The sequence below is a fragment of the Tympanuchus pallidicinctus genome, unplaced genomic scaffold (assembly GCF_026119805.1).
Source record: "Tympanuchus pallidicinctus isolate F22 unplaced genomic scaffold, pur_lepc_1.0 scaffold1, whole genome shotgun sequence".
Taxonomy (NCBI): domain Eukaryota; kingdom Metazoa; phylum Chordata; class Aves; order Galliformes; family Phasianidae; genus Tympanuchus; species Tympanuchus pallidicinctus.
In genome coordinates this window covers 95,195,954-95,222,874 of record NW_026294618.1, presented here as the reverse complement: position 1 = coordinate 95,222,874, position 26,921 = coordinate 95,195,954, and the positions used below count along the sequence as shown (strand labels likewise).

At 40.3% G+C, this 26,921-nt stretch overlaps 1 protein-coding gene across 6 annotated transcripts in view; it reads right to left on the bottom strand.

Moving 5' to 3' along the window:
* PLCB1 (phospholipase C beta 1) overlaps positions 1 to 26,921 on the bottom strand; it is a 368,401-nt gene that overhangs the window by 238,408 nt on the left and 103,072 nt on the right. For all 6 annotated transcript variants that reach the window (XM_052672119.1, XM_052672129.1, XM_052672147.1 and 3 more), the window contains exon 3: positions 24,337 to 24,405. In XM_052672119.1, coding sequence (XP_052528079.1) covers positions 24,337 to 24,405 — 69 coding nt within the window. The remainder of the gene's footprint in view (positions 1 to 24,336; positions 24,406 to 26,921) is intronic.

The following is a 26,921-nucleotide window of genomic DNA, read 5'->3' as shown; positions in this document are numbered from 1 at the left end:
TGCTTGCAGCACAAAAATCAGCATTGTCCTGGCCTAAGATGCTGAAGTACAATCCAAAATTCTGGCAATTAATTGATGATTACAATAAGGTCAGTTAACTAATTACAATCATGATAGAAAAAAGGCACACTTTATTGCATTTCTGCATAACCAAGTGTTAGCTTATGTTTCACTCAGTCCAGAGGAACAGTCAACCCCCAAAGTAACTTGTCCTGTTCTACCAGGGTCTCCGTGCTCAGGAAAGAGCTCCCACAGCTGAGCAGCAAACGAAGGCTGCCAGAGCACTGCAAGGCAAGCGTCTAATTTGTGGGAAGGACTTTGGGGTCATCATGCACTCACCCACAGAAAAGAGCAGCTGCTGGCAACTTGTCCTGAAGTCTACAAGTACTGAAAAATGGAGAAATAGAGGCCCGCAACTTGGGAGACATTACATGAATACTTTCATGAAAAGCTTTTGCAAGCTTTTTGGGTTGTTTTTCTTTTTTCTTTTTTTTTTTTTTTTGCATAGCAGAGACCAGGCTGGGAGCTTCTGAAAATGAAAGACATTTTTATCTGTGTTACGGAGTTGGAAGCAGGCTTAGGCAGCCAGAGAAAAGGATTTAATTATCGCTTCGTCAACCGTATCCTGTCCACGGTGAGCATGGCTTATTTTGACGGCTGCCGCTGCTGCCACTTGTTCTACCACAGCAAACAGGAGGTGAAGATAAGGTGTGTTTGGATTCTTTTTGCTGGGTAGGATGTTGTTTTCTCTTTGCTTGCCTTATAGACTTCAGCTTTGTTACACATTGCCTGGTCATTATTCAGCCAACTGAAAAACAAATAAATGTTTCCTGCTTTCTACATAAGACAGTGAATGCAATGCCTTAATAATTTGTATTCTTCTCTGAATTCCCTTTAATTTGCAGTATGTAGTGTGAGTACATACATGCTATACATATAATTATACATTGTGTATATCATTTACATATTTATATATTTTGCAATATACTGCACATAGCCTCTTGATTTTTCTCAGAACAACTGCTCTCTGACTCTCCTTTTAAGCAGCAGATTTTAACAGCAGCTCATAATCAGTAGCACCTAAACCTGTATCTACATGAGTAGCTGGCATTTTTTCTTGCTCTACATTCAGTTTCTGCAGAACAAACATATGAAAGTTTTATGTAATACTGTTTGTAAATGCCAATCCTTGCTTTGAAGATAAAGCAGTGAAAATCCTGCAGCTTGGTACCCGCTTCACCCTTCTTATTATGCTTGGCTTGACAACAGTAGCAGCTTCAAACCTTAGGGAGACCAGCAGAACGGTAACAAAGCCTGCCCAAGCTTCGTGCTTAATACAATAAGCCCAACGCGTCACAATGCATGGCACAGTCCCTTTGGAACTAATGCTTCAGTCTTTCATGCCAGTGGTTTCTTGTTCCTACACAGTAAGACTACATTAAAATATTTCTGGTGGGTCATCAAAACGTTGCACACAAACAGATATCTTGACAGCTGAAACCAAAGCTTTTGTTCATATTCAAAGGGAATGAGCATGACATTTCTTTTCCCTCCCCTTCCACCTCCCCAAATATTTATCACAAAACAAACAATTCAGAAAAATTTATCAGATTAAGAGCTGAACCTATAATTAGGTTATGATCCTTCATCAAGCAGCTGCAGTAAATGTAGACAGTTGATTCACATTACTTTTCTGTTTGGTTTTATGGTTTCCTCATTTTAATGTGTCTCAGGAAATATCAAGTATTTCCTGGTGGGGCTGAGCAGTAAGGAACACTAAGATTTTACATCAGAGCCTATTTTTGCAGTTTTACACACTGCTGGTGAAACTTCTGGTGAATGTTTGGCTCTGTGACTTGTTCAGGTATCCTTCTAAACAGATTGCTTAACAGTGGAGTTCAATTTTACTTTTAAATCATTCATTGACATCCAGCAACAGATCAAACATCTCAACTGAGTACTGACTTTGTTTACAAAGCACAAGGAAAAGATCTGAGTTGCCTGTCCAACATTCTTCCCAGAGGACCACCAAGCAGCTCTTCTGCTGAAGCTTACTCCTACATCAGTAATAACAAAGACAAGACTAAGAGGAAGAGGGCTTGAGGCAGCTCTAACTTCCTCACTCTTCCAGGGGTATCATCAGAGCATACAACATAAACCTGTTTTCCAAACCAAAACCAGCAGAGGAGCAGCAGGCAGGAGACAATCCCAACAATTTAAAAGGCTGTTCATAGTCATTTTTATGTTGAGCTGAAAGAGCTGAGACATTTTCTGCTATATGCTCTTCTTATAAAGATGCATTTTGAACTGTTTTACAGGGATCGGATTTTTAAATTAAACTAAAACCAATCCCAGGCCACTTAGCTAAATAGCAAAGTATAAAAAATTCTGGAAAAAAAAAGCACTTCTCACTCTTTGCTCTGAATTCTTAATACTAGTCATTGAACAATATATTTCAGATTTTATAAGCTTCTAAACATTATGCTTTACTCAGTTTCAAGAACATGAACTCCAGACAAGTAATAATACAAGTAATAATGATAATGATACAAAGACTTTGTTTTTGAAGACTCCTACCAAAAACACAGGCCCAGAAAGTATACGAACATCCCTCCCCGTGCATTGTACAACTCACTTTCGAACACACAACTTGAAAGGAGAATGGTTAAACACCAAAATAAAAGCTTTCAATGATTTGTTATATTTTTCAGGACCCATTCCAATTCTAGACTTCCTTATTACTTAAGGACACTGGTTAAGATAGTAGCTCTCAAAAAAAAGTGAAAACAATTCCTCAACACAGTTTACGATAGCACCAAGTTCTCTGGTAGCTTTTCACTTGTCACTGATAGCTGAGAACAGGACCTTGTGCTGGTGCCAGAGGTCAGAAGCAAACTAGATGCACATAGAAAATACAAAAGCCACCTAGCGCTTCTCATTTCTAATCAAAGGCTTCCATTTTTCATCTCTTCTTGCAGACAAGAACATTTTACTTATGAAATGACAGGACATTACAAATAATTTGTTTCCAGTTCCTGAATGGTCTTGCCCTGAGGCTAATTATATTAATAGACTTCCCTGGGTTTAATTAGTATTTTGCCTAACCCTGACTGATCGTTAAAATTTCATTTAATCTGATCACTACAGTACATATTTTCAGTCCAGTCCAGATGAAGGAATTGCAAGTGCACAATTACCACTAAGTCACTGAGCCACTAAATTTAACTAAGGCCGGGGCATTTTTCATTCATAAATTCAATTTCAGTATCTCAGCTCCATTAGGGTAGATTGCAGAATCCTTCTCCTCATTTAACTGACAGCAACAATAAATCACAATCTCATATTTGGTATATTTGAGACCCTAATTCTCAATTGCTGTCACTCTGCAGTTCCAGGTGACCCTGCCACACATGAAACTCAAGCCTTTGCCTATCTTCAAGTCCTCCTCGCATGGAACAGCAAACCAGCCCAGTACAGGCTTTGCTTCCTATGAGCAATAACTTATTTTGTCAGTAGACCCACTCCTTTAAAAGAGCTGAACTTGAACCAGAAAAAGAACTGTTGCACTTCTACAGCTGGATCTGTAATAGGGCTTTTGCTATGCAAGTTTTTCTAGCAAAAGCTTTAAAATTACATTAGTCTTGGAGTTCCTGTATGGCCTCTGTCAAGCTGTACTTCTAGGTGAGTTATTGAGCTGAGAACTGAAGACCCAAGGGGAGATTTTTTGTGAGCTCTTGGAAAACATAACTCCTCGGCTCCTTTCCCATGCCCAGAGGGACATATTAACTCCTTTCAGAGAGCGCCGGACAAAAACGGCACATGTACTCTTCCCAGTTTATAGGAAGCACATCTATTTGTGGAGGCTCATCACAGTGTCATACAGCCTGAAATTCCCTGCAGGGCTGAGTAACAGCACAGCAAGAAGCAATACTGAAGCTAAAATAAAGTCCTGAGAGCATGACAAACACCAATTAAACCAATTCTTTTGGAGGACGTGTCAGTGTATGCACAAACAGATTCAGCCAAAACAACAAAAGCAAAGTGTATATTTTTCAAATATATTAAACAATAAAACCAATGACATTTGCACAACTTTGCAACACTATGCTGTTAGCATTAGCCTAAATTCCCCCACCTCCTTCAGCCACGCAGCTTCACAGATCAAATTCTCGTTTCAACAAGAATCCAATGTTAGCAATTTGGTGGCTGCTTACAGGAGCTCTATATGCCCAAGTGCACACAAGACCTACTGTTCTTAAAGACAAATATATCTATCGCATTTGATAACTATTAAGATCACAAACAACAAGCTGTGGTGCTGGGATCACAACCAGAACTTCCTTCACCAGAACACTCCTCTACCAAATGCTTGGTACTTGCCGTGTAGAGTTGAGGCTCTCCCCACTCCCACTGCAGCACAGCACCTCAGAGCTTTCTCAGCAGAATTCTGGTATTATCAGCTGCCCAATTTACCAGCATGCTACTTCAGTAGCAGCTACTGGAGGACAAACTTCTAACTTTTAGACCCATACCTTAACATAAAAGCAAGAAATACACTTGAAAAGCTCAAGTGTTTGTGTTGTTTCCTCAAATAAGACTAATTCCTCTGTCTGCATTAGGACTTATAACCAACTCTGTAGGTATGTATTTAAAATAAGTATTTTCTAGTTGTGCCTAAATACTACCTGTAGTGTTACAAACCAGTTTCTTGAAGTACAGACTTTCCTCTGACTTCTCTCTGAAATCTGATTTTATCTTTGAGGATTCACCTGCACATGACTTGCCATCACCGATTCAAAACTAGCACAATTTTTCACTGGAAAATCTTGTAACTTCCAAGAGAAAAGGCTTCTTAGGGATTTGTTAAAGTTCTTCATGGTGGATGCTGTTTACAGTATCTTCTGTTTAGTTTCTGTTGCTAGAATTGTTAAATAATTATTTTTATGTGGTAGTGGGAATTATCTGTGTTATTATCTGCTGTCTCCACTTCAAAAGAAATCACAGTGCTGAATGCAAAGTGTGACACTGTATGACTTACAGAACCCTTACTTCCTCTCCTTATGACTTGCTTGCTTAGAATACATGAAATACAGTTAATATCACTGTGATAAAAATGAACTTTCTCACAGAATCGCTGATGATGATGACTGCCAAGTGATGGATTTTGAACATTGCTGAGTGCTCCTGTCAAGGTGCAGTATGACTTCATTTAGTTTAGATGGAAAATTTACCCTAGCACTAAGTTAAATTTGAATAAAGCACTGCTAGATACTAGATTTTGTGCAACTCATATTTACAAAGCCTAGTTAAATACAGTTATGCTGGCAGTCTTAAGGCTAAACTGAGAACATTTAAAATGGAAATAATTGTTTGTATTTCCAAGAGTTTTCTTTAATTGTGCTGTATTTTAATAATCTGCTTATAGCCTGTCTGTTTTTGTTTATCTGGAACAAAGCAGCTTGCATGAGTAAGATAATTTGATTCAGAAGCTGTGCTCCCTGTAGATGTCTCCAATATGCAGAATATTTTGCTCACTGATGTTTTTCACAAAGGCTATGTTCCTCTCACTACGCCGAAGCCCTAGCACTGTTCCTTGGGGGAAAAGGTTATTTGATATATGAATAGCCACAGATTTTATTCTTTTAAATATTTTGTTACAGACCTGAGCTCCTCTGGCCATTTCTGTTTGCACAAATCTTTCCCACAAAGATTAGTCACGCTCTGATTTCTGTGAAGTGTATTTGATGAGCTGCATTCTTCTAGCTGGCATAGTGGCTCAGAAACAAAATGAAGCTGATTTGTAAGCAGTAATATTATCCGAAGTCTGCAGCTCAGCTGCTTAGCTAGTCTTCCATTATAAACTTTGTCTGCTTTTATTTAAATCTTAGGAAAGATCTTCTCATTAAAACACCAACCATTAAAATAAAACATCAGTGAGGACGAAAGTATTTTGAAGTGAAATATGAAATGCAGCCCTTCTTCAGTGTATTAGTATTTTAAGAATTAGATTGCTAGATGCAGTGAGAAGTAATAAACCTCAGAAGATCCAGGATACTGCTCCAAAGCCAACAGAGTGGGGCACAAGAAAAAGAAGGATGTTTTATTTGCATTTGTTTTTAAAATACACAAAATGTTAACTTCACTGTGAGAAATGATACAGCATGTGATTCATGTGACAGGGGAATTGACAGCTGCATCTTCCATATTCTCTAACAGCACCTCAACAGTACAGGGCTGGTATAATTTCCAGGAGAACCTACTGGTTCATCCTCCTCCTTTTGTTCTCAGTAAATCAAATCTTCATATGTACTCCTTCAAACCACACCTACCTCCTGACAACATAACCAGTTTTTCAAATTCCAGCACCAGGCAATTTCTACTCTTGCCAAGGAATAAAAGCCCATGCCATGCCCTTTGCACAGCCTACTCCACTGCTGCTGCTTCCTGCACAATTAGCACTTGGTTGCACATCTTTCAGGAGCTGAAATCCCCTGCCTAATTAACAGCATCCTGAGTCAGAGATTACCCAGTTATTGAAAAGAGAAATATCTCTTTTAAAATGTCTAAGGAGGCAAGTATTTACAGAGTGACCTTCACTGAATGGCCTGCCACACATTATAACAAGGGCAGGCAGGGTTTATTTGGCCATTGTTCCACTCAAGAGCTTTTAAAACACCTCGTTTGAATTTGCTTACGGGTACGGCCTCATCATCTTGTTTTAAATATTACTGCTCAACTCAAGGTATTAAAAAGACACTGAAATCTTCTATAAGGCAAGTCTTCCTGACTAACAAGGACAGAATTCACAGCAAGACTACAGTGAAATGGCTTGAAGAAGACAGTTGTCCTCCACATGCAGAAAACCTTCTGCAAAGGAAGACAGGCTTAAGACAGAGCCTATAAGTGGAAATGAGAACAAATACAGCAGCGCTGCATGTGGTGTCTTCATAGGCTGGTCTCTGTTCTCTTAACAACTGATCTCCACTCTCCTTTCCTCTCTCAGCTTCCTTTGCAGAAAATTCATTTACGATCTGCCTCTTTAAAAAGATCTCTATAAGCAGGAAAACCCAGCATCTTGATGTTCATACCAGTTCCCAATAAGGAATTAAGTAGCAAAAACTGTGTAATTAGGGGAAAAATTGCTATCAGAACATTTTATGTTCTATATAAAGTGACAAACTTTGCATAAAGTTCGCTTCATTAGTGCCATGAACATGAACCACTACATCGTTTACTTATCTACAGCTGCTGTAAATCATCCTAGCCAGATGACAGCAGTAGAATAGCATTAACGCCAGCACTTTTCTGGCTAATGCCTTGTCTTATGAAGCTGCCTTTCCACAGCTTTCTCTTCTGAGATGTCTTTATTTGACAGTAAATAATTGTGAAAGGAACGTCAGGGAGTCATGCTCACCACCAGCAGCAATGCAGCCACAGGCACAGCACAGTTGCTTCAGTTTTCAGACTGCACAGAGCAGGAAAGAATATTCTGAGTTCCAACTCTGCCTTCTACTGTAGCTTTAGAAACATTTGGTGCTTCCTGGTGTCTGACAGTTAACAATGATCTCTCATTCAAAAAATAAACATCTGATGAGTCTGAGTGGCACAATTAGATTGAATTACTTCAGGTTAGAGAGTTAAAATAAAATAACGTGTATCAAATGCGATGAGCTTGTCAGGATTTTCCTCCTAAATTTATGGAAATAGATATTACATACCTTTCTCACTGATAGCTGATGTTAAGCTCTGCTGCAAGTCATCAATTGAGAACACTTTACTATTCTGATTTGAAGGATCTTCTACCTACAAGGAGTCTCTCCTTCAATTTACAATTGTGGAAGAAAAGAGTAAATTTTACTTTGAGGAAAAAAAAAAAAAAAAAAGCTCTACAGGTTCACAAAATTGAAACGTAAGCAAGGAAAATACTTGAATCAATGGAGTGCAACAGGGAAGAAACACCTCAATGAAACAAAACACGCATCCTGTTTTAAACACCGTTTGTAGTTCTCTTCTTCCCAATTTTGCAATATCCACACTATTCCTGCGTAGCTGCAGAACTACATATAGGGCATTGTCTGATTTAGTTACTACTGTAAAATTGCATTAGACACAGAGCTCAAAATAACATGTATTCTGCTCCTTGGCTTTTCTACAAAAACACATACATTTGCAAACATTCTATGTGCCATTCCTGCTAGTCTGCAGTTTATAAAGCACAACTGAAGATCTACATTTATAGTACTACAGATAACATATCTTGATCTTTCACTTTCTGTAAACCATCTCTTTCATCACTGGAACAATGTCAATAAACAATCATGCAGCTACAGAACTAAAAACAGCTCAGGCTTTGAACACACCAAGAAAAACATGAAAATATATGAAAATATTTGTAATTAGATTAGGATACATAAAAGAAAAAGATCAGAGTAGCAGGAGGTGGTGTGCTTTGTCCATACCCACCTTTGGCCCAGCTCGTGCTTCAGCTGTTTGAGATGAGCTGCAGGATGCTAACGGGGCAGGGCGCTGTGCGGCCAAGGCACCACTGACAGAGGGTACCATCAGACAAATTGCATCTTAGCTCTCAAACCCCAGGTACACTGTCAAACATATTTTCTTCTTCCAAGAAACACATCACAGATAAAGGAATGGAACTGTAAACAAATTATAAACCACCTGTGAACTGTGGGTTAACACAGGACACTCACGAGTGGTGTGGGCTGCACAGCATTGAATCAAGCTATTTGTTAGGAGTGATTTCATGGGAAGCAAGACTAATTGTGAAGAAACTTTTTAAACAAAATAGAGAAGCATTCACTAAAAACTAAAATGCAGCTACTCAATGTATAAATACACTGGTAGGTTGTGCATAAGCAAACGGTGACATGGATTGAAATCCACAACTGAAGGTTCTTCAAGTGGCACTTGAAACCACTTCAGAGCAGTACCTGCAGTGATTCTAGTTAAAAGTAAAATAGTTGTAGAACAAGTAAATAAACAAATATGCAGATGTACTAAAGATGTACTGGTTTTATGAACTGTATTGGTTTTATGCTGGACAGCAGAGGTTAGTCAGCTGTTTCCAACCAAAAAACAAACGATGCTGCTGAAGCTGCACCCCACAATTCCTTTGGTCTCTCCAGGCACTGTTTGAGGAAGCTGGCTCTGTGGCTTCCATCCAGGCTGCCCGCTGCCAATGCAAAAGGAGCTGGGGAACCAAACTGAACTGAAGGTGACTCTAAGATGACCATACATGATTTGCAGCCCTGTGAGTTCCCTAGGGCAAGGTATCCCTTGGGATACACATGGTTGTGATGCAACAAGCAAGCAGCATTTCCCACATTTCTAAAGGAGAACGTTCTAGACAGCCCAGTTGAAGTGTTGCAGCAGGACTCCTGGACATAGTATGTATAAAACCACTAATAGAAAAAGCTGAAAAAACTGAACCAGTCTAATTATTTTAATCTAGCACTATCTTGAGCCTAGCAAAAGAATTTCACCAATACCGACTATTTCAGATGAGCAGTAAGCAAAAATATTTGCAATGCATTTAAACTAATGAGTTTAAATAGCTCTATTCTAAAATGTAGATTTTTTTCCTCCAAGTCCCCTTGTGATATTGTTTACTAAAAATGCTCATTAGAATTTTGTTAACTTCATTCACTTCAGTCTTATGCTCAAGTAATAAAATTTACTCTGCATTTGTTAACAAAGTCTCCAGAGCTTTTAATTAAGCTCGTAAGGCATGAATACAAAGAAATCAGAAATGTTACAGCAAATTACACGGAAAACAAAAATATTGAATGTTGGGCTGTGTGTGCCCAGTCAGCACCCTGCCTTCCCAGCCCAGTGTTTTCAAAAACATTTCAGCATCATTTGCTGGCCACATCATTTCAGGAATGGAAAGCTTTTCAAACACAATATACAACTGTACTTTTCCCCAGCCACATTTTCAAATATTACCGCTTTTATTTGTAGTTTGGGCATTATTCTATCTCAGTTATGTACAAACATACAAAGTGACAAGACAGCCCAGTTTTTGCAACGTGACATTTCTGTGGGCTGTACCACAGAGCTGTGGCAAGGGCACCTTGGAAAAGAGTGAGTGTGGCCATGCAGAGACCACTCCTGTTGGCTTTTCAAGCTCAAAACTTACTATGTTACATAAAACTAGAAGTAAGTCAATCGATTCACTCTGGTGACAGGAATTTTAAAGAATACTCTCACGTACCTCAAGAACAACTAAATGATATTGAGACTTTTTCTTTCCGTTGGTGATGTGCTTGTTGACCACCTGCTCATTTCCTGGAGACATTTCTAAACCCTCTACTTCCTAAAACTAAACAAAAGAAAATCAATCCCCCTACCAAACTGCAATCATTTACTGATGTGAGAGCAAGAAATGAAAAGTAAAAAAAAAAGAAGTTTTAAGACTTCTGCCTATGGTCACAGTTCCAGCAAGAGAAGCAGTTTATTTATGAATTTATTTACTTCAGGGGTGGGCTTGCTTTGCCATCAAGGAAACTGGGAAGTGTGGCCAGTACTGATAGCAGTCCTATAAATAAATGTTGGCTTCACACAGAGCTGTAGTTTACAGCAACTGATACAAATGAGCTCCAGTCTAAAGCACATGAAAAGCACACTTCTATAAACCTACTGGGTTGCATAAACAACTGTCTTCCTGGCACAAGTGAGCTTGAAATGCTTTTTTCTGCTCCCTCTGTCCAAAACTGAGAGCACTGGTTTAAAATGAGTGCTTTGGCTATGCATGCTTTGCTTTTATTCTGCATACTGTAAAAGCCACAAGTCCATATTCACATGTACACAGTGATTCACATGTACGCAGTGCTGCAATTCCCCAGCACAACCCCATATGCAAAGGCTCACAAAAAGATGCATGTCTCAGCTTTCCTCTTGCCAGCCCCCCGCTCTTCAGCAGCAAGAACAACTGTATGATGTTCACCTCACCAGCATGCACTTCTTCATGCCGTTCATTTCTTAATGCCCACAAGCAACCCCCAACATGCACTCCTGGGGAGAAAAAAAAATATTCACCTGCATCTATACCAGGCTCCGCTATTCTGACTATTCTCTCATCATCTTTTCCCTTGCTATGTAAGGTTAGAATTGTACCTTTCATATTTAACTGCAACTGAAATAACTTTATATCAAGCAGTTTTGTAACATGTCTGACATTAGCTCCAAGAGTGAAGGATAATTCAGTTCTTGTTGTACTCTAAATAATCCTCCAAATAGTTTGGAATCTATCATCAGAATAAACTGCATGACTAACAGGCACAGTTACTACTCAGGGAAAAGCTTCTGACAGTGCTCTTACATTCTCATCACTCATCCTAATTCTGGATTACTTCGTGTAAAAATCTCCTTAAACAGCACTTCGCCTCTCAGCCCTCCAGTTCTGGTATCACACCTTCTCTGTATGTGCCAAAGAAATAGTTGGTCATTACTAGTTTTTTTCCAACAATGCTTCCCAAGCGCTTGCTGAGCACTCTGATGAGACAGGCTGTGGGAGCAGACAGGATAGCAAGGCATTGCCTTAAAATGGCATGTGCATGGCTCAGCCAGCTAATCCAGCCCAGACAATTTTGAATCTTTGCTTACTGGTTCTCATCACAAAATGATCTCTCAGTGGGTAATGTACATAAGGGAATCTTAATAAGGATGAGAGAACCAGCATGGGAGCGTTAGAAAGATGCTCAGGTTCATGTTCCCTGATTTGCTGAAGCTACACAATTTCAGTTTTCTTCCTTAGCACTAGAGCAAATACAAAGGATCTGCCAGCCCCAGCAGAAGGTCTCTTTTTAGTCAGCGCAACGGTGTTGACTAAAAAGACCACTGGCACCTACAACAGTGGGATGGCCTGCAGCAAGGGGACCATTGCCTCCAGCACTCCTTTTCATTCCCCAGGAGCACCACTCGCTGCAGGGCTGTCATTAAACACTCATTTTCCATAATTCCAAGAATAGCATCGTTGTAAAGAGCATAAAACTGCATGACAGTAATTGGGTCTTGCCACGTGCCAGAAAGCTAATAGAGATTGTGTAACATTTGTTTACAGCCTGATGAGTTTTACCTTGGCATTTGTAATTTGCACAGAGAAGTTTTCAATTAAAGTAGAAAACAGAGTACTTTTCCATTCTGATGCATGGGCATTTAAATGCTCTAAATCAAGCTATCTGGTAGCTAAAAAAATATATTAAAGGCCTTCTTTTAATTACATAATCTGCAAGTGTCATATACAAGGCGTTAAATTAGCAATATCAAGTGATTATGATTCCAGAGATAAAATTATAAATAAACCAAAAGGAAAAGGCAAGCATCATCAAAATGTGCCCAGAGCTGAGCGGAGCCTTCAAGTTTTCTTTTTTATTACATAAGTAACAGTTAAATAATCCTACTTGTCCTCCCACTGTTTGCAGCTCTCCCAACTCTAGCAGGATGTAGAAAATCCAGTGTAAAAAAAATTAAGTTTCCCCAACTGAAATATCGCCACAAACATATCATTGTCTTAAAACAGAGCTAGAACATATTCAGCGTTTCCTACTACGGTTTATGACAATATGTAGCTCCTTTGAAATATGCAGAAGCATTTCTACTTCGACTGCAATGAGAAATGCAAAACAAAGTTCAATCTGATGGATATGATTTGCGACATCCGACATTGTTAACAAAACAAATGGGTACCATCTGCAAGGGCCCACTGAGAACACTGGAATGCAGGAGGAGGAAAAACTGATTTTAACTTACACTACTGCATAGTAGGATACCATGAACATTGCCATGTCCGAATCAAAGGTGGATGGCTAATACTGCTGAAAAGCAGAAACCGTGCATAGCCACGAGAGCAAAATGTGATGGGTTGGTATCGACCAAAGCAGGAGCGAACATCTACATGATCAGCAGTCTCAACTCCAACGCACACAGTGCCCAGCTGACCTTTGAGAAGGACAGTGTATCAGTGATACCAAAACCAAACTATCCTGTTCTTCCAGTTAGCACCAAGTAAAATCAAACCTCCGCAGCAGTGCAGGAAATGATGTTCCTACACTTCTTGTCAAACATTCTCCTTCAGACACAAACAGGTTCCTCTGCTCCCCTCCTCCTGTTGCTCTCATCCTAACAATTCTAATATTTATCCAGGTAGAAACAGTCCATGGATGTGAAGAATAGGCTGTAACAGAATCAAATCAAATAGGTATAAATTTGTCTGTAGAAAAAGATGAGTTCTCCCTACAAAAACAGAGTGTTGTCTTAGCTGCACATAAACAGAAAGAAACACTGGAGGAAAACCTGCAGGGCTGCAGCTCTGGGTCTCCTGCTGCCCATGGAAGCAGCAGGTTGGGCAGGGCCTTGGGGCAGCTTGGACAAGATGCACAGAAAGAAATTCTTATTCTTGTTGGGGCAGAACAAGACCAAACCGGACCAACTAGGCTAGCAGAAATCAGCTGTCCTTCTCATAAAATACAAAATGGTCATTTGGCAAAGTTTGTTTTTGTTGTTGATATTTTTAGCACCCTGCTTGCTGTTCTGCAACAAAATGGGGCATGGCTCCTACCAAAAACCAGGACTAAGCTCCTGCTGCCGTCCCACTCACACATGCGTTCCTCATCTGAAGACAGAAGCACGGATTTTAAGGCAGTCAAGGAACACAGTGCTGACACTCCTGAAGCACCTCTGTCATTGGTCTTTCTCTGCAGGACAGGACGCTTCGTGTTTTCACACTGCTCTATCAGCCATCCTGGCAGAGACAAGTTCCTCATGTTTGCCACAACTCAAAGGTAACCATCCAAATATTCTGGTCCAGCTCACCTGAACTTGGTTTTCCTGAAGCGTTTTAACAACATGCAAATTGCTATCATTATTTCTGAGCTGAATTTGATGCCCTCCTCCTTTCATATTATGACCCTGCCTAACATTACTGCTCTGCTTCTGCGACTTCATCAGCAAATATGATCACGAAGCTGTTTATAAAACACATCCCAGAAGCAGAACACAATTTCTCATATAGATTTTTCTCGTGTATTTCATTAATCCTGGAGGAAGGAGGTTAACTCAGAGCAACAACAAAATCTATGCAATTTCACTTATGGCATTAACAATATAGGACTAGTTTCAAAACAGAAAAAGCGTTTAAGTGCACTGCAAGCCAGACTCTGCAGTTTCTACAGCACCTCGGAACTACCAGATCCTTCTATCATAAAACCTCTTATGAAATTTGTGAATTTGTAACGTGTGGCTTTTTTACTTTGGAATTTGGACACAACAGAAGGCCTAATTTCCTCTGACATATATATATTTATATAAAAATTACACATTAATTTGTACTTTTTCTAAATTCAATCTTTTATTAGTTGTGTATTAACTCTGTGCTAGGAGCAGGACTAGACATAACTTACCTGCAAGTAAAGAAGAAATTCAGCCACAATACCCTTCAAGATAGCCAAAATCTTGGCAGACCCGTGGCCTGCTGGAGGAGAACTAATTGCTGCAGAACCTCTATCTGCTCCAATGCAGCAGTTCTGCAGCCCAGGAAGTGGGTGCTGTGAATATGGCAGAAATCAGCCAATTTGGATTACAACACTAGTGTTTTTAATGTATACTGATACTTGGCTTAGGTTTTCCCTGAGGAAAAATGAAGAAAAATACATTCTTTTAATGGGTGTTAGGATGATCTATTATCCTATCATCATGATCTATTTATCTACAAAATGGTCTCCCCTTTGAGGGAAGCTGAACCCTGACCCAGAGGTAGGGCACAAGAGAATGAGAAAATACCAGCCACTAAGGCTCAGCCTATTCCTGAATGGCACGTTTGCAAGTCCATTCTTATTCCAAAAATGAACACAGAACTGCATACTGCAAAGCACCACAGCCAGGAACTCCTACAAACTCCCAGCCAAGGGTGTTTCTTCTCCAAACAAAGGTAATGGAATTTTTTTTAACCCAACTCAGAAACTCACAAATGTAAACCATGTGGAATCAGACTTCATAAGATTGAAGTTTCTCTTCAATTGATTGCTGTCATTTCCAATTACTCTGCTTAGTTTTGCAATTCAATCGAGACCTTTCTACTACCTAAAAATAGTGCTAAACTGAACTTTAGTTAAGATCAGCATTGAATCTGCTATTTCTCTACTTTCTCTAGGACAAACTGTGATCCTCAAGCTCTCTAGAACACTTTGTCTTGCCTATGGCAGGCATTCCCTTAGCTTTGACACATAGATAACCACTTCGCTCCCTGCATGCTCCTGCTCATGTAACAGCAAGTGCCACCAGCCCATCCATTTTTGGGGAAGATCCCCATGGTTGGCTCAATAACACCCCAGGAGCAGAATCCAGAGCCTGAGCTCCCCAGAGGTAACAGCTGATAATTTCATTTGTTAACCCAGGATTAGGCTGAAAGGCAATGAAGCCGAAAAACCAGAGAGAGAATTTGCATTCAATAAAAGTATAAAGTATTTTGTTAATACTACAAAAATACAATTAGGATTTATTTAAGATTGGATTATTCCTGTGTTTTAGTAGGTAGCATAATCCTATTTTCATTATAATAAGGTGTGCTTGACTTTTTTTTTTTTTTCCAAGACAAATACTATAACATTAAAACAAATGATCAGATTTTTGGATGTACTTATCTCCACATTCTATTCTTGTATATCCACTGCACACTAGAGCAGAAAAAAACTTCATTCCTTCCTCACCCTTTCAAAAATGTAATGCACATAGTTTCAGCAGCAAAGAACATTGTGATGACTCCTAAATTTCCTCAGTAACTTCTCCAGAGTTCCAAGCTGTGACCAAAGACACTTCACACTTGCTTAAAATCAATGACAATGACACATTGCTCAGCTTTTGTATTCATTTCTTTAGGTCTGACCACTTCACCTGGTACCACAAGGAAGTACCGAGAGAGTCTTTTATACACTGATGATCAGAAACAGATCAAAGCTTTCCCACCAATTAGAGCCCAGCAGTTTTCACTAACCAGTAAGTTAGAAGTACAGATATCATGGAAATCCACTAAGTAGATATTCCAATCAAATGGGGGAATTTTCATTACGTGTTCTAAACTCCGCAGAAAAATGTTTCTGCTTTGGCATTTTTGATCTGAGACTGTCCACCTCTGAACAGGTTGCCCAAGGAGGCTGTGGATGCCCCATCCCTGGAGGCATTCAAGGCCAGGCTGGATGTGGCTCTGGGCAGCCTGGTCTGGTGGTTGGTGACTCTACACACAGCAGGGGGGCTGAAACTAGATGATCTCTGAGGTCCTTTTCATCACAGGCCATTCTATGATTCTATGAATATTATCATCTCAGCACTGCTAAAAGCATCTCCAAAATAACTTTGTATTATCCTAGATTTTTAAATTATGTGCTAACCACTGTAAAGATGCCATTCATCAGATTTGACTAAGCTTTACTATGACTTAAATGACATGCCAGGCTGTGCCAGCAGTGATCCCATCTCTTTGGATTCCAATCCCCTGTCCAGTACTACTGTTGTAGACATCTGCCTCCAGATACACACTGCAACCAGCTCTGCTCCCACCAGTCCCAACCCAGAGAGGGGAAGGCAAGAAGCCCAGCTTCAACCTTCCTTCTGACACAGGGCAGAGGTGATTACCATCAAAAATGCTATCGCAACCAGGAGACAGGAAACATTACCCAAGCGTTGCTCTGCATGGGGTACATGCTTCAGTAAGCAATGAATTTGTGCCTCCCAGTGCCCTACTTCAATCCCCCCGCTGCAGTCACAAAGCTCATACAAGAGCTTCACGTATGGATTTAAAATAATTTTGGAGTATTACAGGAGTATTTGCAAGCACGCAAAGCTGTCTCTGACAATTCTTTTCACAATCACATAAAAAGTCATACTAAAGTAGAAAGAAATAACTATACTCAGCATGCAGGATTAATCAATAGCAGCCTCAGCAGCAACATTTAAAGCTCAGGTTTGCTGACACTTACTGGTATTCTCAGCAACTCCACTATCATCTATGTGCTGAGCAGTCTCCTATTCTAGCTTTTAAAATTTACAAGTCAAGTTAAAATATCACATTTATAAAATACTTCTGTGCTTCCTGAACTACAGAATTTCTTGTAATCGGTTTCTGCTACATACTTGGGCACAGAAGAATACAGACAATAAATGAGATAGATCTGATATAAACATAACAAACGAAAACATAAAACCCAGAAGCACAGAAAGTTAACTGAAACAGTCAGTGAGCAGGAAAAAAAACCAACTTCCTGGCAATGATTCATAGTGAAAGTCTTGGACAAAAACCTGTGCTTTCTTCTACACCTGGATGCCAGGAAATAGTGAAGCCGATGGCTAAGATTTACAGTTTACGCCAGGCTTCAGGAAAGGTCCCAGTTCCCCAGGGAGCCAAGGCTGTAAATAAAGCATCCTGACAGTGCTGAGCCATGCCAGTGGTGCAAGAAGACATGGATCGTATCTGAGGTGGCCTCAGCCTCAGGCAAGAGCAGCCAAGTGAGCTGCGCCTGGAGGCAGAGAGGGAATCTGAGTGGGCTTCAGAGCGCAGGTGCAACTCGCTGGTGTTCATCCACACCACTAAGCAGCCTCTGTGCTCAAGACATGAACTGTAACCTGATGAAGCATAAAGAGAACAGCTCTGCACTGCTACTGAATGCTTGGATCTGAGCCTCATCGGAGCTCTCAGGAAGCTTCACCTTGCTTCCCCAATTCCATGAATGTTGTTTCCAATGATGATTTTTTTTTAAGTGATCAAGAAGTGAAAATCTCCTGTCCAAGCTCCCAGGATAGCAGCACTGACAACTTTATTTCTGGAGATACAACAAACTTCCCAAACAGGTTAGCTTCCAAAAAAAAAAAAAAAAAAAAAAATTCTAGAGCATCCTAGCCATGGGCAGCAGAGAGATGCTTTCTGCAGAGGCAGTTGGCCCTGGCAGGGGAGGTGTGACAGGAGAGTTGCCAGCTGCCATGGAAGCCTACTGGCTGTGGTGGAACAGTGATGCCAAGCACAGGGAGCCAGGCCAGGAGGATTCACATGGTCACAGCCCCCGTGGTGTCTGCAGCATTTCTGCTGCTTCCACTTCCCTGCCTTACAGCTGTGCCCACATGAACGCTGTGCTGATATCATCCGCATAAATCCATATTAACTTTCCTTAATTAAGCTCAACTTAAGAAAATGCTGATATAATAATATGCTCTCCGTTATGTAAAAAGTAGTGATGGTGAAAAAACTGGGAAGGGATGTTTGAGGATGTCATTGCTACACCTAAAGTGACTGGGACGCAGGTGAGCTGCATGCATATCCCATTTTTGTTGAGTTTTGTATTCTATTTGTATTTGATTTTGGCAGAAATAGAGCACTGCTTAGGCATAATTTACATTACAGTTCCTAATTTAATGCCAAGGTTATTGAAGGAAAAGTGACATGCATTTATCAGTAGATAAAAATAACAGCAACAGCAGCATTTGAGACAGGCAGAGCAACAGACAGTGTGTGCCACAAAGGCCAGGGCTGCACCTCTCTGGAAGGTCCTGCAACCCATGCAGGCAGCAGGGGGATTTTCTGGGGAATTTACTGAGTGGACCACAAGAAAGAAAAGGAAAAAAGAAAAGCCTACGTCTATCTGCCATTCCCCACAGGCACTCTAATCGTGAAGATTATTAAACACAGCATATTTGCCTCAGCTCAGACCTTATCACAAAGTAATGAATATCTGTACAGCTTTCAAACGTGCTCAAGATGGAAGCTTCTTTTGTTCTGATAGCAAAAGAAAGACAAAAAAAGAAAAAGCCCTGACCATGAAATGTCTGCTAGCTAAAATTTAAGTTAGATACCAAAAACAAATCAATTAACTGAATTAGGTTTCTTGTCATTGTACTCATAAGTAACAAGTTATAATCTTATTCTAACATAAATCAATCTGTAATATATTTTATTTGCATGTGTAATTTATTTATTTGTGTATTTGTGTGCTTTGAGTGAGTTCAAGAGTTCTCCCCTCACATTTGTAAATTCGCGCAGCATGTTTGAAAGATGAGAAATAAATAGATAGTAATTAGCAACACACCAGGCAGCAGCCTTACTTCCTGCTTACCTGCACCAGTTCTACTCAAAACCCAGCAGAATCCTCCTGATTCAAAGTCAGAGCAATGATCACAGAAGTAGGCACTGCAAGGCAGCAGTCTTGACAGCTCTAAGCATTCAAATAAAGACCTAATTTCCCTGAAAATCACCAGATTTTCTGCTGCATAATTTGGATTATGTTGTTAGTTTTTGAGACTAGTTCAGGGAGTTGAGTTTTTCTCTGCAAACATGTCACCAATCAGCCAGCTCTTTGCAGAGAGGAAGATGCATGGTGAGGTAATCCTGAAGTTGTTGCACTCTAGCTCAGGATTTTAGGCAAACCCACCACGTGCAGCATCTGCTGACAATACTGTAGTAGTTGAGGCCTTGGTAAATTTCCTATATTAGGGAGGCTTCACTATTTTCCTCTGTAGAGTATCCTCTATTAAATGAGAATATTTGGGGCCAGGAAGCAGAGAGTGTTTTTCAAAGTGGGGACCGCGCACTGTAAACATTTTGGCACAAATGCAATCCCATGATCCGTAATTTCCTCTCCTGCAGGTTCCAGAGTATATGTCATTTAAATCAATTTATCTCCTGATGAATGATTTATGATTTTTTTTGAGGGAAAACATACTGATAAAATGCATCTAAAGTTTTAAATGTGAACATTTGCCATGGGGTTATTTCCTCACTCCTGCCAACCCATCCCGATATTTCTTCTCGTTACCAAACACACTTGCACAGTTGCATTACGATTTTAGTTTCCATAGAAACTGTTACAGGCTAAAGTAAATACAAGATAGTAAGAAGTGTGAATTTCACAGTCTTGTGAGCATGCTGCTGGCAGACCCATTTTCTCTGCCTAACCTTTCACCAAGGGTTAATGCTACATCTCGATTTTAAGACATTCTTTTGAGTGGCTCGTCCATGCCTCATAAAGCTGTGTGCATGATCAGATCTACCTGTGTGTCTTATTGTAAAAAAACATGTTTCTCTGCAGTGTTTGTGTTATTTTATTTTGCAGACCACTTCATTAAACTTTACAACAAGAATTGCTAGCCTTCATTAGTCTGCACACCAAAGGAAAGAAAGCTGGAGAGAGTGCTACCAGGTAACGTGTAAATGAAAGGAAATAAATAATTGCTTCATCGCAACTAATGGTTTCCACATGGCCTTCTGCATTTGTAAGTACAAACAATGGGAGCTCTCAGCATGCTGGTGCTCTACCTCTGCTGATGCCGTCCTGTGACAAAAAGCATGCTGTGTTTCCAAAAGGCTCTGCTGAATTTGTGTGTGGTCACATCTTCCGAAAGAAATGAACTGCATATTAATCTCCTACTCTCAAAATTTCTCTTCTTCCCTTCCTAAATGATTCTAATGCTTACTAAAAAGGCTAAGTTCTGATGATCATCATTCCCTCACTACTTTATAAATTTCACTTTATTTTCAATTCAGGCATTTTTTTCTAACGTGCACAATTAGTAAATCTTCTCTTGTTCTCTTTAGAACATTACTTTCATTCATCTTCACATTTAGAGATCTGCAGTGGTGTTCAGTACTGCCTAAGACTTGCCCTTCTTCCAAAGAAAATACCTTTGTACGTATACTGCAGTGGGATGAAGATCTGTTATTCTTCCTGCAAACAGCAGTTGAAGACAGAAGAACTTATCCCTGACAAGATGTGAAAAAAAAGAAGCTAATGTTGAAGTTTCTCAGTAACACAAGGGTCGTCTGAGTACACTATTTATTAATCTAAGGGTTGGAGAACAACCTTCGCATTCCCCAGCTGTTACGTGCTTAGGTACCTACTAAAGATATGACTTCATCATTAGCTAACTACATTTCTAGGTAAGAGGCTTATTTCCATATACAATCTTTACTCTTCATGCCACACTTTCTTTGCTGTAAAACCACTGTGCCTTCTACTTCCTTCAGCTGGGCATCCAAAGTAGATAGGATGTCAGCTTCCTTAAGCTTCCTGGACTTGTCTCACCTTCCCTAGTTTTCTAAAAGGATTCTAGAGTGTTCTAGAAGGATGAACACAAAGCCCCCTTCCAACAAAAGAAGCTGAAGTGTGACAGCCACAGATGCACTGCAGGACCCCTGAATGCGACAGTGCAGAAAATCAGTACTCTCCACTTCTAAGATTATGACCTTGGCTCCAGGGCCATCATCTAGAGCTGGGCTATTCTAACGGGTTTCAGTCTGATTGCCTGGGTAACTATAACTACTTAGGAACGATGTGAAATAGGATCAAATGGAGTACTATTCCTCCTAAACAAGAATAAAGCATTTGGCTGCTTAATTGAGGAAAATTTCTCCAGAATGAAAAAGTATTTAGTTTTGTTACAGTAGTGACTATAAGACACAACAATCAGAAAATTTCTCTTGATTTATGGAAAAATATTGTGAAAATTAAGTGCCAACCAACAAGGCTAAAAGAGAAGCTATCTGAAAAACCCTTTGCATTTCTCTGCTTTTCAGAAATTAGCAATGCCAACAGCTGTACAGCAGATACCCTGAATGCAGCATGAGAACAGACTGTTGCTAGCCATCAAAAAGAACAAAAGTTTGGCACGTTCATGAAGCTAACCAAAGAAATGTTCACTGGTGGATAGTGACTTATGGCAAAGAAGTGTACGTTCCACATGGTGAAGAGGAAGAAAGTGTTTTTGATAACAAGGGCTACTTATATTCCTTTAAAATCACTACTTGCTGATGGCCTTCTGACACAGTATACCTCTACAGTTTAGGTAGTTTGCCATGAGTGTTGTTAATCACATTTAAATTTAGTATGCTAGAAAAATAAAAAAGAATTGCTCGCTTTATGTTTAACAGAAAAGTCAAAGCTTATTAAAGATGACACTTCTATCAAAAGGTAACACTGTATCAGAAATACACCAAATAATGTTGAAAAATTCCCACGAACTTCTCAAGTTTTTAATGACAACCCACATATAGAATCCACTCCCTCTTAAAACTCTGAAAATAGATGGAAAAATCAGCACAAACTGGCAGAACTCCCCTAACATAGTATAAAAACTGTACAATAGTATGAGAGTGGGGGCTGGCAGAGGAATTTATAGAAAATTACCTAAATCTCTTGTACAGTGAAAGCTCCGCCAGCGCAAAACAACACACTGTCCATTCCATCTGGAAAGGCAAATAAAGGAAGCAAGTTCTGCTGTCAGTGATGATCCCACCAGACAATGTAAGATACCTTCTGGGATGGCTATGAAATGTGTGAAGTGGTACCACAGCAGCAAGAAGTATTTGTTCCTGGCAGCTAAAACTCTGTGCCTTGTCTGGAAGTTATGCTGGATGCTATACTTTACACAAGGCAAGATGTTCAGCAGGTACCAGTAGATCCCAACAGACCCACCATGCTGAATACAGCTCAGATTCATCATCACAACACAATCATCAATATACACTGTACTTTTACTGTACAGTGAGCAGATCATGAATGAGCTCTTTGTATGCTAATGGAGACAGCTTTGCTTTCCCGTACAGAAATCATCCAGAAACATCATTCAGTATTTATGCTCACCTGAGTGCCAGGGCTGCTCCATCTGAAAGTACAGCTGTGGATGAGTCTCTAAAACCTGGAACTTTGGCAAGTAACACTCAGAAGTGATGCTGCTCTCTTAAGCCACTGTACCAAGCTATTCCTAGAAACCTCCATGCAGTCACAAGCTGCCAGTGATTGACTTAAGGCCAAGCCTTCCTACTGCTGCTGCATGAGCTGTGTCTTCTGTGTACAAGACATGCACAAGGCTTCTGTAACACTCACTCTTTTGCTGAGCCACCTCACAGCTCAAAGCAGAACAGGCACAACTGGCCCCAAAATGAGCTTTTTGCTTCATATCACTTGCAAAATTCTATCAGCGACCAACCCAGGTGCTGTTTCCATTCTGCCCACACATAAATCTATGACAAAAAGCAAACTCATTCACACAGGTGGTGCATTTTACCACCCTAAAAGTCAGGATTTTCTCATACCCTTCATTTAACACCACTGCTGTCAATCCATAACGTGTGGCAACAAAAACAGCCTTTATATAACCTAATAAACAAAAGTCACCAAGGCAATAGCTATGCATAAATTTTAGCTAAAAACATTTTGTTAGAAGAACATGAATGTCCTCTGTAAAGCGGGTAGCATTTTAAAATAATGTTCTAGCAATTGTTAATACTTTATTGCTATTCATCATAGAACCATTAATCATGGTGAACTCACTTGGTATTAATGTGGATGTCATAAAGTACTTCTGCTGCATTTCAATTATAACTCAGCCTTTAGAATGCTGCCAACATTACATGAAAAACTCTGCAAACCAGATGTGAACAGTCTGTTCAGAGATAACTGCAGTTACATTCTGGCATGAAAAAGCAACCTCTCCCACTGCCATGGTGTACCTCACACCTGAGGTGCCCGTGGGGCTGTCCCCTGGCCTGGGGCTGGGTGCAAGGAGCACAGTGGCAGACTCAGGTATAGCTGCAGCCCACAGATCTGGTCGTGCTTCTCCCAGGATGGAGGCAGGAAAAGGATTGCTTTGGGCTGTTGCAAGCTCACAGGCTTGCAGCTAAAGAGCAGCCAGGCCATACTGTCAGGACCCTATAGAGGTCTCCTTTTCTCCTTATCATTCCTGCGATGCCCCAAGGCACACTCTTGCTTCCAGAGCTGTGCACTCCGTTGTTGTTTTTCTTTTTTTCTCTTTCATGTGTCACTCCTGTCCAAATGAAAACACCACAGAGAACATGTGTCTACAACTTACTGTCTTTAAAGACAGCAAACGAGTATGCAATGTATCAGAGAGGGCCTAAGGGAATTGATATCCTGACCTCTCTGAGAACAGTTTAATAATTAAAAAATCCCTCTTTCTGTCCTCAAGAGGCACTCAAATAAGAAAATAAGCAATACCAAATGCAACATGGAGCTCCACAACCATCAGCTCCTGGCCATCAGGGAAATTGGAAACTTAAGCAAGTTTAACCACAGCGCCAGACAAACCAGCAGTTCTGTTCACTCACTGCCAGCAGAGCTTCCATCACCATTCTAAATACAGCATCAGTCACAACAGCACAACCATCACAGCACTTCTTATCAGCAACTACGATAAATGAAGCAAAGACAAAACATTTCTTATTATCTAAAGGAGTGTTTTATAAAAAAATTCTTGCATGTAATTCATATTCTGTTTTGCCTAGGTAACCAATGCAACAAGTAATCACACAGCAGAAATGCCTACCTTGGGAGCTCTGGCATGTTTTCCGCATCTGGCATCTTTGACAAGACTGATATCAAGCAGCTCTGTCTCCTAGAAGGAAAAATTGCAACACATGATTATTACATTAGTGAAAAAAACACCGCCCTATCTTCCATATCAGGGGTTCACCTGTCTGCAGTGACTTCTGTCCAAACTGAGGACAGTTTCAAGGCATACTGTGTTGCACTTAGTTTATTTTATAAGCACCACAATGTCTCAGATATATAACTGAGTTTGCTCAAATATGATCATGTCTCATGATATATAGAATCTGTAGAAGCCACATTAGTCAAGCTTACTTCCTGGATCACAAAATATTGCTGAACTTTTTAATTATACATTTTAATATAATTTTAGGTTTTTGATGCTTGTCACAGTGTGAAAAATGCTATAAAACAGAAAATCCTGTCTCTGGAATATAAAACTTACTGTATTATGCTCCGAATATTTTGAATAGTCCATATAAAGCTCTGTAAGCACTACAGACACAGTGCTAGCATGTTCCAGGAACTTTGCAGTGCTTAACAAAAAACACGTACTTCTGACAAGCATTTTATCATCTGTCCAGGTCTGGGTTATACAAAACATGCTTTACTTGGAACAAAACTGGCACGTGATGACACCTTCTGTTTGGCACTTTCCTCTCCTTCCCTGCCCATGTGTACCATGAGCCATCTCCTGTCACCAGGGGTTTATCAGTTCTGCATCGCCCTGGCAGCACAGGAAGGACAGGGCCAAGTCCCAGGCCTGCTCTACTCCACAGCAGGGCCAGTATAGCAGGGTGTTCACCCCAGGATGGGCACAAAGCACCGACCTTCCCACCAACATCTCTTCCCCTCCAGCCTCACTCTGTGGGAGAACCTTTTCTGATGGTTCCATGCTAGTTCTTGCTTCAGCGCCCTCACCTTTGTGGGCACAGAGCAATCGGGAGGAGGAAGCACGAAGGAGACAGGGGAATGTGGTTCCCCCAGCAGCATGCACATCCATGCAATGTTATGCAGGTCTGGTTTTCCCTCAGCAATAAGAACCATTTCGCAAGACACAGCAAGACCATGTGATCTATTTGGCATTGCTTGACAATCTTTAAACGCATCTTAATACTCTCTGCCTCATTTACACTAGTATTTGGACTAATAGCCCATGTTAGAACATCTCAATTACATACTAAATATAGTTTAAAAGTACTTCAGTGAGAATGGGACCACGCTGCAATTAGAGCTACACCAGTTCAGTGCGCTTCACTCTTCCAGCAGTAATTGCAAATGCTGTGCAGAGAATGTGAGAGCTCCATGCAGAACAGAACCATTTCATTTTTTAATTTCAAGGGGAAGAAAAAAGATTTTCTCACTGACACATTATTTTGCCAGGGAATGAATACTTTGCATCCTTATTTCTTTTTCATTTTACAGGACCCATTGCTGCAAAGCTCTCATAACCTTTTGCTGTCTAACAAGATATGAGCTCTACCATGTGACTATACATCTACAACATTGCTCTCTCCATCCCAACTCCCTCCTGTATAGTACCACGTGAAATCACATGAGCAGTTGTTTTTTTTCCTCAGTGTATCCTGTTGAGGAGAAACTTGCGCTTATTTTACTTATTTATTTTTCCTCATGCTTAACTGAAACAGAAGAAAATTTACAGGGATTAGAAAGAAGAATAGGCAGAGTTTTAAAAGTTAGTATTTTATAGATCCCCTAAGGAAATCACCCAAAACACACCAATACCCATGGCATGTGCATACAAGCACTCCTGACGCAGCTGGAGCACTTCATGTTTCATGAACTCAACTTTCAAGTCCAATTTGAACTCGGTCTTACTCCATACCAACATTCTTCTTCCACATTATCTTTCTTCCACACAACAGCCACAAGGGACTTGGGGTAGAGCTCAATACTCTGAGTGCAGAAAGGCCCTTCATGTACAGAAGTCCAAATAAACTCCCATTGTCAGGGAAATAATTGCATGAGGAATGTCTATAAACTATATATACATAGATGGATATATGGATATAGAAGGACATTCAGAAATTTCAGAACTGAAGATCATGACTTATGGCAGTGCTGCATTCAGGTTTGTCCTGAGGCAAGGCAGTGACACGATGCAAATCCAGAAACAGGAACTGCACAGAGTAAAACATGCTGCACAGAACAGATCATGGAGACAAGTGTTACAGACCGCACACTAAAGAGCAAACATACATCATTTTGCTGTCACCAAACGGGAGCATGGCCTTTCTGGATGAAAAGCCAGGGGTTATATGTAGCACCGTAAACAACACTCATGCCCCAAAGTCGTCTCTGAACCACGGTGAATTGTTTTATAGAAGATACAGGTATATGCATTGCATGCCATGAAACTAAAATGTTGTATATTGAAAGAACTGACAAACACTAAAAACAGTTTCTATTACCAGATAAATAAAAGATGCCTGAGAAAAATGGACCCTACAGAGGATGAATAGCAGCAAGCTGACTACCCACTTCAGGCTGCAGTGTTTGGGCTCTGCTTGCCCAAGCGGTCCCAACCCAATGTTCCAGCACAAGGTTGCTCCAGGTCCTGAT